Source organism: Melospiza georgiana, chromosome 2, assembly GCF_028018845.1.
Source record: "Melospiza georgiana isolate bMelGeo1 chromosome 2, bMelGeo1.pri, whole genome shotgun sequence".
NCBI classification, from domain to species: domain Eukaryota; kingdom Metazoa; phylum Chordata; class Aves; order Passeriformes; family Passerellidae; genus Melospiza; species Melospiza georgiana.
Genome location: NC_080431.1, coordinates 30,534,432 through 30,551,839, shown reverse-complemented (window position 1 = coordinate 30,551,839; position 17,408 = coordinate 30,534,432). Strand labels below are relative to the sequence as shown.

Genomic DNA, 17,408 nt, shown 5'->3' with positions numbered 1-17,408 from the left:
CAGACACCACTAACAGTTTCAGTTCCTAGAGCCATTGCAAACAGCTTGATTATATTTTCTTAACTCTTAAATCCACATTAAGAAAAAGTGGGTTTTATTGTACTGCTTCTGGCATCCCATGATGCCATAATTATACATTCAATTATCCTTCATAGCAGACAAGCTTTCCTCTCTTACCAGAACCAAGGCTAGGTAGAACTTGGCCTTACTCATAGTACTGGAGAACATGGACTTCAGTTTGGCTGACAGTCAGATTTTTAACCTATCTTCTTTCTATGACAAGTTCTGCTGAAGACACCTTTCTGTTAGCCCTCACCTCTGTAAGGGTCTCACAGGGGCTTAACTGTGACTTATTGGCAAAAACTAATGGATGAATGCAGAAATATTTATTCTTAGAAGCTCACAGCTAAAGAAAAATGAGCAGTGCACTTACTTCGGGTTGCTCCCTTTATTTGTTCTACAGACAATAATATAAAAAGGCAGTAACAGGAGCATCTAGCAGAAGGCATAAAAATAGCATGTATTTTCACTAGAGAAAAAACCACACATTTATTTTCACTGTTTCAGTTGTTAGAACTGCTTTACATGAAGACATTATGAATATCTGAAGGGCAAGAGTGTATAGAAACCAAATTTCACAGCTTAGTATCTAGAAATAGTGCAAAAAGCAAACAAAAATGAAAATATATAAATATACATGATGACTGCTTCACCAGTCATTCTGAATGTATAGTCAAGAGGTCAGTAGTAAAACCTTGGCCTTCTCTTCCTGGTATTTAATTTCAACAAAACAACAACAAGAACAAAAATCCCCCAAACCTAAAAATGACTTAAAATCTGCAGCCATCTCAAGCACTGAGAGCAGAAAGATGGTATGTGTGCAAGCGACAAAATAGCTAATGGAAGATTAGGCTGCAGACCTGACTTCTGTATTTCATTCTAGAAAGCATTATTAAAACATTTTTATCTCTTTGTCAGCATGACCCTCATGTTGGAAACCTAGTTGGTGTGAAAGCTTTGTCTCACATCATGAATTTCAGCAATAGGTATGTGTCTGGGACACAGAAACATTTATAAAAGATTATTAGAAGGATGTTTTAGTTTAACAAAGTGAGGAGTGAACACTCCCAGAGCAAGACCCAACTTGAAAAATGAGAAATACCCTTAAAACTGAGAGATTCAAAGAAACCAGTACTGCATCTGTTTTTATGGATTTTTGGAAGCTCTCCTAATAAACAGATTATTGTTTAGCAAATTTCAAACAGTGGATGGATAAGTAAACTCCTTTGATAATGACCATGGAGAAGTGATCATTAGCACTAAGAAATGTATGGCCTAATGTAAAGGAAAGACAGAACTAACTGTTTCTGGATGTGAAAGGAAAAAAAAACAGTAGCTGAGAAATGGGAATCATAATGGTAGTGAGTAGAGAAAGGTGATAAGCACATTGGCAAGAGTAATACTGGAACAACATAGTAAAATCAAAAAAAGGAATACCAGTATCTTGGTATTGATGCAGCAACCCTTGTTAACATATCATTACAGAGAATATAAGATGGATATCCTCAACATCATTGGCACAGCAATGAGAGCCTCATTCTCTGGGGAAGCAATTATTTGTGTCTTTGTCCTTTAAGACCAAACATAACTACAAAGTCTTAGTAGAAGACGTTAAAATGTGCGACAGCAACATTTCTGACCTATTCCCATAGCAAATCATGAATGTCTGGTTTCACACAGACCGCTCTGCTTTTGCCTCTCAGCATACCTTTTGCTCCACAAGTGACACAGGACCCGTACTGCCTTCTGAACCAGCTCAGGTGGAGGTCAGGAACCTCTACAAAGATCCTGTTAAATTTGTGCCACGTTCCCTTAAAAAACTAACTGAAGTGCCAATGCCAGGGACCTGCTATTTTATGAACCTAAACTCACAAATGCAGGCTTTGTTTTCTGCTGTGAGTGAAGAGAGATGACCAGCTTTGAATGTTGACTTTTATGCTTTGTTTTCATTATCATCCAAGTCCCTAACCTAAATTAGGATCCCAGCCTAGGCACTTCAGTAAGGTGCCTGCTGCTACACACTATGGTTTTTGGCTTCATTAATGTGAAAGCACCCATGTGATTAAATGCCAATGAAACACAGGTTCCTAATTCATTAAACTTGGGTATTTATGTCGTTTAATGTTATCCACTGAAAATCAGGCATTTTGCCTAATTAACTGTCTAGACTTCCCCTGTAACAGAAAAAAGAGAGCACCCTACTTGGATGGGATGAATCATTCCCTGGAGGGTAACTATGACTACAGGCAAGTGCAGATGACTAGCTTAGATGACATACCTAACTTTTTGCACAGTTAACAAAGTGACATGAATCCTGTCCTTTGACACTTTATAAAACTCCAACCTTTGTCTAAAGGAATGAGAATTTTTTTCCTTGAATATAAGTGTTCAAAAACTTGAAAATAGTTGCTTCTAAACTCCTGAGAGCTGGATTAAATATAAAAACACTAAAACTTTTGTTATGAGGCTTACTGCATAAGCATACAGTATTATCATGATTTATTTTTTTCAGTGTATGTCAGAAGATAATCTTATGTCTTTCTTATAAATAATAGTATTTAGGTGCATAACATTTTTTACTCTTGGGAGATTTATCTACATGGATTAAAATGTGAATACAATTGCTCTGAGTTAGCAATGAAAAGTAATAATTGCAAAATCAACAAATGATTGCACATGAATTTAGGATCAAAAGTACAAATTGTGCTTCTTCTCTTTGGCTTAGAGACAAACAAAGCTGAATACTATAGGAATCACAGTAAGAAAATTTAATGTTTGCTCTGGGGGTGTAAGTTTGAATTGTTTGGCATATAAATACTGCTTTAGTTAATAAAAATTCCAAATCTATAAGCAAATAAGTATATATAAGTTTTCAAAAATCAACAGGATACTGTGGTGATCAGTCATGCAACAATAAAAAAGTATTTTATTCTACTTTATATAAATATTTGATTTGAAACTTCTATTCAAATGTACTTTAGAGACAAATGTAGACGGACTCAGCACTATCTCTTTAGAGACTGACTTGCTTTGTCTTGACTAAAATTAACCAAAATTCCACTTAAGTATTCTTGCATAAAAGGGAAGTAGTGTCAAATTCATATTTAGAATACATGTGCCAGAATTATCTTTACCAAAGTTCAGACATCAGATACTCTCCCTTTAGATAGTAGGCTGCTGAAAGTCTTTTTATAAATCAGGGATTTTTTTAATTTGAGCAGTGAAGAAGGAAAAGTAACTTTGTAGTGATAACAAAAAAGGATTAATTGCTATGTTTCCCTGACAATGAGAACAGAAAAAATAGAAAAGATAAGAGGGATTAACACATAAATATTTATTAGGTTTTTAAAATTATTTTCAAAGATGTCTATACTGTGGTATATTCTGGACAATTAGGTGGCAGTAGATTCCAGTAGACTTCCACATTGCCTCCATCACCATCACCATCACCACCACCACTACCACCACCAAAAACCTCTAAGCATTATAGAATGAGACTCCATGATTGCTCTGCCATTTTTGACAGCACTCAGATCCTAATTTACTTTATTCTACTGCAATTGCTCCATCTTATGAGATAGATTGCCTAATGGATTCCTTCTTTTTCTTTTATGCTTTTGCCATAAAAGCTCTGCAAAGACCTCTAAAGTTTGCTTAACTGCCTCTTTTTTTCAAAGCTTCTAAGCATTTCAAAATGTGACTCTGAACCACTGGCATCAAATTGAAGTGTTCAGACATTAAACACTCTTGAAAACAAGAATCTTTCTCAGCAGACAGAAGCAGAAAAGAATCTGTGTATATATAAAATGATCTATAGGTACATATACATATATATATATATCTCAAAGCACTTGCTGCTTTGATATGGATTTAAGAGAAAATAAATATGATATGTACTTTATGGTGTGAAGCAGAATTGGAGGGAAAGGAACCTGTACATTTGACAAGTACCCTCATTGGTGAGTGTGTGAATTGAATCAAATTAGAAGAAAAATGTCCCTGCTGCATACTGTTGTTTACTCCTCCAAGAATTTCTGTTGCCAGGTAGTAAGGAATGGGGAAAATATTTTTAGTAATGGATGCCATCTGTACTAATGTTGTGAGTGAGCACTAGTGAGCACATGTGTGATATGACAGAAATCTCATCTTCCTTAAGGGATTTTCTCTTTCAAGCAGAAAACTACACTTGTGTGAGATTTCAACAATTTAAGAGTGGATGTATGTTCCTGATTGATTCAAGAGGTCTAAGACCTAAACCTGACTTTTTTTGATTCTTCATCATATTGGGAATTTGTGTATGAACCAGGGGATGTCAGCTTTGATTTTCCAATAGGAAAATAGGGACACAATAATCTTGTCTGACACAAACTCTAAGATAAGCCCTCTGAAGTTAGTAAGCTGGGTTTGTTATCACAAGCATAAGGTAAACAAAGAAAAATTTATATTTTATATTGTTAGAATTATATACAGATATAAAAATACATATATTTTATGGTGGAATTCCAGGAAATAGGATTACAGAGGTAAGATTTCATGATCAAGGAAGTCAGACCATAGCTTATTCTCAGAGATGCTTGAGATACTTGTTCTTTCCCTTGTGGAATTATAAAACAGTTAAATGACCATGCACATGGTTTTAGCCACCAACGAGTTCATCCTTAAGAATATTTTCTGAAATCCAGTTCAGATTCTGAAACACTAAGGGTGTAAGAATGAGTGCACTAGATTAGCTCAAAGGTCCATCTGTCCAGTACCCTTTTTTCTGTCAAGGACCAGCCAAAGGGTTCTGAGATATAAAAACAGATAAAAAACAGACTAGTTTTATTTCCTCTCTGCTTTCCCAGGAAAAGTGGGATACACACTTGAGAAGCAATGCTATAAAGGTTTCATTGTCATAAGCCACAGATTATGCTGCCGGTGAAGGTAAGATTGTTCATACAGTGAGGGTGGCTTGGGGCTGGTTTCAAATTTTCCTGTAGCTGCCCTAGAAAAAAAAAAAAGTATGTCTCTCAAAATTGCCCTCCAAAAGTATCTGCTACTCTTCAGTGACTAGAGAAGGAAATCCACATGAATATTTTAAACTGCACATACAATGTTATAATATATTGGTGAAGTGAGGTGAATTCTACCCAGATGTTCAAACTTTCATAAAAGTTTAAGGAACTTCACTGGCTGCAAAATCTGTTAAAGGAGCAGGTACTAAAACTGTAGAGTAAGCTCAGAATAGAGTAGTCAACAAGGCAAACATGAGTTTCTCCATATAGAACGAAGCTATGGGAAACCTGAAGGTTTATAAAATTCTGATAGGAATCAAAAATCCATAAAAATAAAGGCATATTAAGGAGAGAGCATAAAACTAGACAAGAATAGTACATATACAGGCTTTTATATTTATAATAAAACTTAAAGAACCCTCCAGTTGCATTAGAATTTCTGTTATTAAAACCCCAAAATGTTGACCCAAAACACATCTCAGGAACTTGGTACAAGTAACAGGCAGCAGAATCCTACAGAAACAGACTATGCAGAACAGGCAATGTATTATCCAGGTGGAGAGAATGTGGCACCAGTGAAAAACTGCTGCTATGTGTTACAGAAATTCTTCAATCAATGCAGTGAATAAGGTAAATGCATACAAAACCAGCACAGGAACAACATGCATTGAAACTGTGTCTCAAACTGGAAGAAATATTCTGCACATGTGTAAATGAGGATTATAAAGTAATTTTGAAATGCAAAATAGTATTTAAAGCAAAAGACAAGCAGTAATAACACTGGGAAGCCTTTATTTACCCTCATGTGTGTTTAGGGAAGGGAAGAAGAAAGACATTAACTTTTTACTCATAAGTGACTCCTTGCTGACTTATATAGCCAGAGAACAACTAAGTGAAGAAGTATCTCATGGTTTAGTACTGGGCAAGATCCATTATATGGCATAAATACCAAAAAGTTTTTCTGTAACAGTGATTAAAAATGGTCTATATTCAGATCTTACTTAACAAGTAGAAGGTCAAATCTATCTATTACACTGAATTTAAATGAAAAAATTACTTAAAATCATAAAGCTTTCGAAAAGAAGTTTAAAGGAATGGACAAACGACAGAATCTGGGAAGGGGAGGTGTATTCAGTAGCTTTAAATATCCTGTTTTATTAGCAGAGATACCCTGTTTTATCTACCAGCTACAGAAAAAAACTCCAAGAAGATCAACAAGACCAGCAATGTAAAAATGAGTGCAAAGAAGACTTAAAAGTAAATGGATATGTTTCAGAAAAGAAAGCCATCTGCTAAGCAAAGGATAGATAAAACAAAACCCCAACATAAATTTTAGAGCTTTTTTGGTATAAAAATAATGGCATATCATTAAAGACCTTGAGGGAATAGTTTCTAAAGAAATCAACTCTAATAAGACAGCTTTTAAGAAGACAAGGAAAGCAGAAAGTCTAAAAGAGCAACAGACTATTAACTGAGTTTGTTCTAAAAAATAAAACCAAAGCAAGAAATTACAATAAAAAGTGTTGGCCACAGATAGGGTCAAAGAAGGCCCTAAACTCTGCCAAAGACTGATCTACAAAAATGTCAGGAGAAAAGTTTTTGGAAGATAACTGACACAAGGTCAATTTGTTACTCCCTAACACCTGATAGCACTCTCTCAAGACTTCTAAAGGATCTCAGAGATAGCAAGGCTGACATACAGCAGTGGTAGATAATTTGTAACCTAAATAAGCTCTGGAGTGAGAGGAAAGGAAAGTGGTAAATGTGACTAACTTTAAAAGAGGGATTCAGGGTAGAGCATGAGAAGTGAGAACCTAATCAGTCTGACTTGATATCTAGGCAAATTGATAAAAATATGTAGCAGTGGAATCAGTAAATATGTGGAAAATATTACGGGAAAAGTTAAAAGAGCTACTGCAAGAGAAAGTCATGCTTCAAAATCTGTTAAGAGTGATGAATTTCTAAAAAGAAAGTCAATACTTTATCACAAAAGGCAGAAGACATCAAAGAAATCCTCTCAGTTTCTTTTTTAACTTTGCGACCATAGCTTAGGGAGAGTGTGAAGAAGACAGGCATAGATGAAGGAAGTCAGGATTGTAGTTTTGTAGTTGATAGATTTCTTGTGCCTAAGTTTGATATCATCTGTATAACTGATGAACTGAAGGCTCGAGGGAAGGGCCTCATGGCAAGACGAGCAGGATCAGTGTCATACTTGGAGACAGCAGTGTTAGGGTCAGCCTGGGTCACTGCAGAGGGTCAAGTTTATTGCACAGCTAGATGGTGACTATGAGCTACAGCACAAACACTTTTCACTTGAGTATGATGGCAGACATAGAGAAGAGGATGAGATGTGGCAGAGGTTGGGAGATGATTGCAAATAATTAGAGCTATAAGGATAGAGAAAATGATTCTCTTCTTAAACCAGCTGAATAGTGTCTTAGAAAAGCAGATTCAATTTGTATGTGTTCCTGTGCTGCTAAGTAAATCACTTAAATTAATCTTTCCCAAGCTTTATGTTTGTTCTACATACTTATGAGGGGTACCATAAAAAACAGAAAGGAGATTAATAGTTTTGTCTTCGTAGTAAAGCCTGAATACTGTGCAATAAATAATGCACAGGATCACATACTGTACAATAAATGGACTAGTGGCTTGTTAAAATGAGCTCTATTTACTCTTTGCACTGAGGCAGACTTTTGGAATTAACATTATGTAATGGGGTAATTAAAAACTGAATAATGATGTATATCCTTAAATAAATTTGTACTGGCATATTTAATTCTAAAGGTTTACTTTCTCTTAAATAAATTATATTATAATCTTAGAATCTCCTAGTCTTCTAATGCATGTTTGCTTTTATTTATTCATATTTAAGTACATTTACTGAAACAACATGAATACCAAGTGTTTACATACTATTTTACATTCTAGAGTACATTGCAAACATTAACTAATTAGTCCTTTACCAATAATCTGAAAGCTAAGTAATAACATTTTTCTTATCAAGTTCCAGAAAAGAAATTAAGTCATAACTAAGAAGAACACAGGTCAAAAGGGATTATTAGGCAGGTGTGATTTCTGCCACAGATATATTCTCCTTCCTTCCTAGAAAATCATTCAGTGTTTCATCATCTGAAAATGCCCTGGGGGTTGAGATTTACAGCCCGTAAATGCAGGGAAAAACATACATCCCCAAGGAACAATTTCATAATTTTCAACCAATGAATATCTTTTACATTAACAGCTTGAATTATTTGACTTCTCTCTTAGAATGCCACTCATCTTTTAATTATAGATGTCAAAAATTTTTCTGTGCAGCAATACAGATTTTTTTAAAATAGAAATGGTCTTGATTAGAATATCACAATTACCTTACAATCCTGCTTATTCTTAAAGTCCATTTTTAAACAGAAAATTCAAAATACCATTCAATTAAGAAAACTCTTTCTTGCTTTATCTTCTCAGATAAGACAAGCAATATTTCAGCACAGCAGAGCACAGTCACCGTCAGTACCAAATCTGTGATACCATCATATTTATCCCTCAGGAAACCTTTTCTGTTCTAGACACTTAAGAAGCTGTACATTCATTCCAGTAACCACATATCACTGAGCTCCAGGAACTGACCCCTTGCCTCTTTTCACCTTAGGCATTTTTAAAATATGCAACACTTTGTACAACATCCATTTGTTTGCATAAAATACCAGAAGGGAATGCATTCAGCAGAACTGAGTAATACTCTATGAGGAGCCACTCAAGAAAACGTTTCAAAAACATAAGTACAAATGAACAAGCATCAGCCACCTTGGACATTTTTATGCATCAGAATGGTGTATAATATGCATTATAATGCATGTAGAACCTATATACTATTATGGCATTCAACCCAGCTGGTATTTCAATGGCAGAGTGCTGTGCTCTGGTTAGATGTCTTCTTGGGTCGGAGTGGGATGGTAGCCAAAAGGTCTGGGGCAGAACTTTTGTTTGGCCCAGAACCACTCTGATGTAGTTATACTGCTGCAGTCTCAAAGCTACGAAGTTGAGAGATCTTAAAAAAAAAATATTTATGTCTTGCATTTAAGTGTTCTCTGTTGCTATCACAGAGACAGAATTCCTGCCAGGCAAATAAAATTTCAGACTGAAATGTGGCAAGCATTGCCAGTGGTGGTCTCTCATTATTGCTTTTTGTTCACCACTTCCAAAGCCAGCGGCTAAAGCACAAAGCCATGCTGCTGCCATTTAATAGGCAAAGGTGTGGACTTTTAAAGTGGTTTATGAATCAAAGATGTTTCACACAAAAGCCACTGGATTTCACATCTCAAGCTCTTCACTTCGGAAAATTGATTTGTGCTCCTAACTCACGCAGACAATATGAAAAATTTCCTGTAAGATTATCAGTATGATATGACATTGCTTACCACGCATCTGAGCCATTTTCATTTCAGATCATTTTACCTCTTGAGACTGGTAAAGAGAAAAATGAATGCCTTTGATTTGGCCTACTCAGTTTGCATACTCAAGACTGTCCCACCATCCCAAAATCATCTGTAATACCTCTCACTTATGTAAACTTGTGAACTGAAATCCAGTATTTGCGTTTCACTGTCACAGAAAATACTTCTCCTTTTAACTTATTTCAGGTTTACAATACATATGGATATTTAATACTGCAACAGCAAAAGTAGCATTGATTTCTGCATTGAATTCTCTAAAGAAAAAATAAAAGTATAAAATATTGTCATGTAGAACTTCAGCATAAAATATCTCAATTTTCTGGGTGATTATTTTTCAAGAATTGAATGAACATAATTCGATGGCAATTGCTAATGCACATGAAAGATTATCAAAAGCTGTTAAAATGATGGCCATAAGCCAAATATTACGGGAGAATGTCCCATGTGTTAGCCCATGCTACTTCATGCATGAAATAGGGAAATATTGATGATTTTGCTTCTCTTTGTACAGATTAAAGCACAACTATATATTTATTTAAAAACTGTAGATACCTTCTGGTGGTTTGTGCACAAGGGCAGAAAGGCCAATCTGAATTCTCTATTTACATTTGTTTTATGTGATTGACATTTGGGGTTTCAGGTATGAGAGAATGTCTTCTTGGTCCCCAAATGAGAAGAATCAATCAAGCAAGTTAACTCTTCCAAGCATCTTTAGCCTTCCCCTAACACATTGACCAGAGTGTGCTCTACTGCTTCCTAACTGTGGACCCTCTTCCCATTACCCTTCCCTGGAGCTGTGCCATGCTCATAAAGCATGGGCAGGGATATTTTTCACTAGGTTATAAGCAAAAACATGGCCTAGCTGTGATTTTATTTTTTTTTAATTACAAGAGTATCTAAATTAAATTTGATTGAATACTAAACCAAATTTCTACATCTCTTTTACAATATCTTAATTTTTTTCCTTAAGGTTGGTGGGATAGTACACTATCTAAGAAAATACTGCTATTCACTTCCACATGTAATGTTTTGTTCATTGTGATAAAAATGTTTCCCAGCTTTTGCCACACAAAATACCAGTAAAGTAAAATGCCTTATTGAAACTAATTTAAAGCACAATAAAAATATATTCTTACTTGTTTAAGTTTCTTTAGATCTTCATCAAGTTCCAAGTTGTCCAAAATAACAGCAACAAACAAGCTGAGTAGAATCTACAAAACAATTGTAAGTGATTTGTTAAAGGTTATCTTTTTTTTCTAAAGAAGTATTATTAAATAACATGGAAAAATGACAGCCCTGCTGATGTAAATGGGATTCTTGCCTTTGACATCTTTGAACTAATACCATTTGCTACTATATATCTGCTAGCCCATTTGCAAGTAGTGAACTGTTTTTCATCTTACCATACAATTATTATGAGTTTAAAATTGATAAATTCTAGGTTTTACGACCAATGAATTATATATGTTTAACAATATACCCATTAAAATGTACTTCGTATGAAGAGAAAATTAAATAATCAGAAATAGTAACAACAAACAACAACAATAATAACAACAATGAGAATAACAACAACAATAATAAAAGAAATGCAAAGCAAAATCCTAAAACATCTTGTAAAGCTAAGGTGGTTTTCAATTAAGGTGTGACTTTTTAGTCACCTGACAGTCATTTACTTTATCACCTTCCTTTATGCTCAGAGTGCCTCTGTGAAAAGTAGCTAACTCCACTCTGGAAGAAAAGTAAGCTGGTTCATTATTTGCATGCATCACATGTACAGGAAACACCTGGCACAGAAGAGGAAAATCAAGTGTCTCAATTTACTTAAATGTTGTTAAGATATATTTCTAGGAGGAAAAGTCCCAGGGAGAAAAAAGTGTGCATCACTATCAGACTATTACATTTCCCTTGCATACAGATGCTGACCAGAGGGCAAAGGAGCTGGAAATGTGACTGATATAGGTGAGAAGTAGACAGAATTAGGAGTATGGTAGGTGAGGGAGGATACCACTGTTCAGCATATATTATCAGACAACTTCTATCTAAGGCAGTAAATATATGTACACATGTAGAAGTCAACAGCTGCCAGCAACTGCCAAGGTTTTAGTCTCTGAAGTTCGATGCTTCTACTGGCAAGCACCAATTTCAGATATATCAGAGGGGTACCAGAAGGTATCCTAACCCTTTTTTTAAAGAGTTACAGGACTACAATTTTTCTGTGGTCTTGGACCACTGAGCGACAGCCAGAGCAAACATATCCTTCCACCACTACTTGTAAATGAAGTGTAAGTTTGCCTGTCACACTGGAAATTTATTCCCTACCTATACAGAAGATGACATTTAAGTGGCTTAATATACCAGACAAAGAGTTTGGAACTTAAACTGCATCTAAGTTGTGAATGTTATTCCAAAGCAGGATTTTCTTTTCTTCCATAAACTATAAAAGTACAGAAGACATAGGAAGGACTCTGGCCCATAAATTTAAAAAATTTCAGTGCTCAGAAAGAAAAAAAAAAGTTCTTTTAACAAGAAGCTGGCTTTAGCTGGGATTAGAAGAATCCCAGGTAGCACCCTCCAGTACCCTGAACATCCCAGTGGCCATACTGACACAGATGGATCAACACTCACTGGATAATCAGTCCCAGGATCCTGGGCATCTCATGATTTAGACTGATGCTGCTGGAACAATGCTGAAACCAGGCTCAGCATCCCCCCAGCTGGATGAACACTGGAAGCAGCACTAGTGATCACTTTTGCTCTCTTTTTCTGTCTCTCTTTCTGTCTTTAATTCATCTATACCTCTTTAATGTCTCTTTTACCTTTCACCTTACTCCATTACCCAAAACCCACTGCCATGTGCTTATACAGTAGGTCACAGACTAACATACTAATTTCCATGCCAAGTGGAACTTTCTGATTGTTTGTGGACCCTTTGACTTTTGTCATTCCTTTTGATCAACAAGTTATGAAAACTACTTTGATCCCTAGTTGCTAATGAAGAATTTTGCTATAATTCTGTTAGGATTTTACAGTATGGTAGTTTGCTTATTTAGATATCCTGTTCATTGTATGATACTCAGTACATGCTGCTCAAAGCATAACAGTTAAGGAAGTTCAGTTCCATGCAAAAAAGAAGTACAGCACTCATTAAATATATCATCCCTTACAGTCTTGCTGATTCATGCACTGATATGCATGTATCAAGGCAAGACTTTCATTAACTCCCTTTTTGCTTTTTCCAACAAGAACCAAAGAAAATGTACCACAAAAGAAAACTTAAATGCAAACTTGTTATTTGTTTAACTTCCTCTGCCACCATCTCAACTAATTACAGTCCTTGTTTCCAAGAGAGTGGGTCTTTTTTGGGCTTCAATTTTTCTTTGCCTTCTTATGTGAAACCGATTAATTTCTTTCCAAGTCTCTACAGTCTGCTATGCCAAATGCCTGCAATTACCATTCTCAATTCTAACTGTCCCCCCTTTTCTGGTTAGTGAAAGTAATTTCTTCATTTGACTTTACTCTTTTTATTCTCTGATGGCTGTTTATTCTTAGAATGCTTCTTTTTGGTTTTAGTAGCAGCCCAACCATTTTCATGCTCCCTTACCAGTTCCATGTTATTTTGTTTTAAATTTCTTTTGCCTACAGACAACTCTGTCCTACATAGTTTTCCCTTCCAAGGTCTGAGGAAGATCTTAGAATTGAACCCAAAATTTCATAAATCCAGATAATTCTGCAAAGTTGTCTTTGTAGAGTTTTTCATTCATGTAGAATTTCTCATGCATATGTGCATGAGAACAAAAGTGTACTCTTATGGAGCAAAGCAAGGACTGTGTATTTAAATGCAAATTCCCTACAAAAGAACTGAGGATGGTGTAGAGAAAAGTGACTTCACTCCAAGGAAAATCTGTGCTTTCAGTAAACAAAGAGAGAAGTCCCAGATGAGTATTTCAAATTAAGGAACATAAAACAGAATACTAAAATTGCTCTTACAGCTAAATTATTTCTCAGTTAAGATGTGAATTTTTAGCAGAGAGGTCACTTGACACAATTTTACTTTATGGACTTGCTTAATACTCATCTAAGAAGTAAAAATGAATTACTGATTAGAAAATATTCTTGATGAAGAATCAAAAAAACATCAATAAGATTCTCTTACCAGTAACTTCTTTCAAATCTATGACCCAAAACTCACTTTCTTTTTGCTTTAAAACCTCATTTCCCAAGTTTAACTGATCACTGCTGCATGAAAAGTTGCATTTTCTGACTCTTCTGAGCAAATTACATGTCCTATATATCTTATACATAATTTGCTTGGCTTATACTTTGATGGGATTAAGCAGCTCTAAGAGCAAGAAACACACTTTATTGCCATTTATAAAGTGGTCAAGTTTTCAATCCATATGAAGGAATCCATTGCACCCACAATTGTAGTCCAGCTATTCAGTTCTTTAGAAGTGAAATGGGATATAATGTAAAGTAAAAGAAGTAAATAGAAGCTGGTGGAGATTGTAGAAATACAGTTAGTACCTTATGCAAGTAGACATCTGAGCAAAGAAAGAAAATGGAATTAACAAAGTGAAATAAGACTAAGTGAATGGAAAATAAAAAATGAGCATAGTAGGAGTAAATTAAGGATGCATAAAATTATTATTTTCCTGATTGTGGTATTTTATCTGTGTGGTATTAAAATAAAGTAACAAGCTGTTATTGATAGAGGATAATCAAAGAGAGTTTTCCTTCTGATTTTCTCTATGAAAGAATGTAATAATCACACATGAAATACATACAGAAAAAAAGTTGTTTTTTGTTTTTTTATACAATCCACATTTCTGTTTGCATGCAGGAACTGCTGTATTAGTTCTATCATTTATTGCTTGATATACTGTATCATACATTTTCCATGCATTGATTTTGTATCAGGCAACAGGACAGTAGGGATGCCTAGTTAAGGGTTTATATCGTAAGGTTTTACACTTGTCACTTTAATTGCTGTTGCCAAGAGAATGCAATGAAAGTTGAGGGGACCAGTTCTACATGACAAATAAAATCACTTAGCTCTGAAATCATTAGAGCTGTGAAGGTACAAGGCAGATAACAATTATATTGTTAGTCTGGCGGTGTGACTTGGATCTAAGAAGAACAACACCTCACACCAGAACACCACCACCTTGTGTCACAAGGCTGAAGGGTAAATTTATTCTACCACATCCGTGAACTAAAAGCTGCCTATGCCAAAAATGAACAATTAGTTTTAACTAACTGAGAATAATAAGTAGTATAAGAGCTAAGAGAGTAATTCAAAATGAAATGAAGCACAACACATTTGAGAGTGAAAACTTACCAGAGTAGCAAAAAGATGATATAGTATAAAATAAATAGCAACTACTGGTGCCCACACATGTCCTACAGCATTCAGTGTCTGATCCATGACGTCTACCCATCCTTCCTGTGTGAGAATCTGAAACATTGACATGAATGCCTGCAAGAAAGAGAATTGCAAACATATCAATGAATTATACTAATATGGTTTTATTGACACATTCCAAACACTGATTTAACAGAGATGCATACCTCTTTTGGTTTTCTTTTTTTAAACCTCAGAAATGAGTTTAACTTTTAAAGCCAAGTAGAAGGCTACTCATGAGCTAAAGGAGAAATAAATAGCTTGATTTTGACAGAACTGTAACCTTCAATTGTTAACACAGTCCTAGCTTCATTAGCACATACAAAGAACCTTTTGGTTTCCTTCATGGCTGGAAAAAATAGGATAAATATTCTGAGCATCAGAGATTATTGTTTTGAATATGATACTGTATTGGGACTTTTTCATTATGCTTTCTCTTCTATGTTTCCTCTCTCTAAATATACCTATAATAAAGTATTATAATTAAATGTGACCACAAATTATGTTATCTTAATAGCAGAAGCCTTTGAGGACTCCACAGGCAAGACTAACCAACACATGGCAAGCTCTCTGCACCTGCACTTGATTCAGCCAGTCAGACTTTTTCTCTATATTTTTTAAATAGTATTTTTTGTGGAACTACCCCTGCAACATTTTCAAACTCCTTGAGACTAGGTATTTATGTCAAAAATAGAGGAAATAATGGGAATGTTTCAAACAATTTATTTATTTAGTGATAGGAACATATGAAATTAGATAAGCCTAGAACCCAGACACCTTTGAAACCGCAGCTGGAGTACAGAACCAACCACAATTGAACTCAGCATGAGCAATGTGCAGCTGCAAGATGTACATTCTACACAGACATTGAGGAATGCACACCGCCTAGGAAACAGAAGTTTGAGTTTGGTATCAAAGTGAAATATCTTGGCAGTCTCAACTGTCTAAATGAGGCCAAACTACTGCACAAGTTTCTTTTGCTTTTGCCTGACATTGAAAGTACTCTCTTTCCAGACAGTAAGGATCAAAGTTGGTATCTTACCAAAGTTTATGCAAAACAAAAAAGTGTTACAAACTGAAAACAACAATGCAGCTTACAGCTAAAAGGATTCCTAGAATTCAAAATGTTAACACAGTTACAAGGATGTATTAGATCTGTGCTCAGTGTGCCCAGCAGCAGCAGATTAACACATTAATGTGATGGCACAAAGAGAAAAGGATTCTTCTTGTCAAACCTATGAGAAAATAGTATCCAGACAATCCTTCGCTGCAACTTACCCTGGGCCAAAACCTCTGCTGGAAAAGCTGAAAACATGTAGCTATACAAACTTATGTGCTTGGGAAACAATGAAATGGTGCTAATTTTTAAAGTTGCTGGCAAAAATAACTGTGTGGGAGACCTCAAATTTATCTTGCTATTATAAACCACGGAAAATACTTTCCTTGGGCTTTTTATCAAGTTTATCAAGGTTTTCAAACAAAACATTGATTTCTCTAAGATGTTTCTTCCAATGTTTCTTCTAAACCAAACCATTAAGGTTATATCCCCACCCTTAGGAGAGTCCACTCAAGATTGTGACTTCTCACCTGCAGTAAAAGCAAATTTACTCTAGAGAAGTCTGTCCGTGTGCATGCATACAGCACTTTTGGCTCTATGTGTGATCCCTATGGCTAACAATCATCAATATTTGGTGTCAAGAAGCTGGCTCCAACTCTATAAAGGAGGATGTGGCATGATGTGTATCATGAAATCCAGTGTATTTCAAGGACTATATGCTTAAAATTTGAAAGGAGGACCTTTCCATGCAAGGAGGACCAAACCATGCAGTTACAAAACATGCTGAGATGGGGTTGGGTAAGGCAGGGATAATCCAGTACATCTTGTTATACAGGCACTTCATAAAAGACACTGCCTTTTTGGAGTGCCCAGTGTAACAGGACAATTTCCATGTCTGTACCCAGGGATTACCTTGGAGAAAGTTTGCTGGAAGAAGAAAAGAAGTGGCAAAAGGTACTAAGCAGTATCAGAAGACCTCTGATACTGCCTGTCCATTCTTTCACTGACCACGGATAAGGATCCTAGCAGTAAAGCTTTTTCTCCTCTGTTGGTTTGAATAATACATATTTTAAAGTGCAGAAACTGGATCATGTTGCCTCTCTATATTTGGAGGAAGAACTATGAATTTTTATTCTGTTACAGGGTTCACAAACATTTAACTGCTGAGGGTTTTATAAAAAGCTCGTCATCAAAGTCCATTTTGGTTTCTTATTGCTGCTGTGTTCTGTGGCACTCTGAAGCAGACAGAAGCACAAACACCCTGCTAGGTTAAGAAGAAGAAGTTTGAGTGTTGTTTTTACAGTTGCTTTTCAGAATGAACTCACACTAATCCAATTTTCAGAGATGCTTAAACCTACAAGTCCAAATTAAGAGAAGTGAAGCTGAGATGAACATGGAGCAGACCAAGGCATCCAAATGAGAAATCACACATGTTCAGA

The 17,408-nt window shown here is 35.5% G+C and overlaps 1 protein-coding gene across 4 annotated transcripts in view; it reads right to left on the bottom strand.

Moving 5' to 3' along the window:
• Positions 1–17,408, bottom strand: part of NALCN (sodium leak channel, non-selective) — a 223,576-nt gene that overhangs the window by 74,706 nt on the left and 131,462 nt on the right. For all 4 annotated transcript variants that reach the window (XM_058043866.1, XM_058043893.1, XM_058043875.1 and 1 more), the window contains exons 14-15: positions 14,850–14,987; positions 10,645–10,719 (exon numbers count right to left, since the gene is read on the bottom strand). In XM_058043866.1, coding sequence (XP_057899849.1) covers positions 10,645–10,719; positions 14,850–14,987 — 213 coding nt within the window. The remainder of the gene's footprint in view (positions 1–10,644; positions 10,720–14,849; positions 14,988–17,408) is intronic.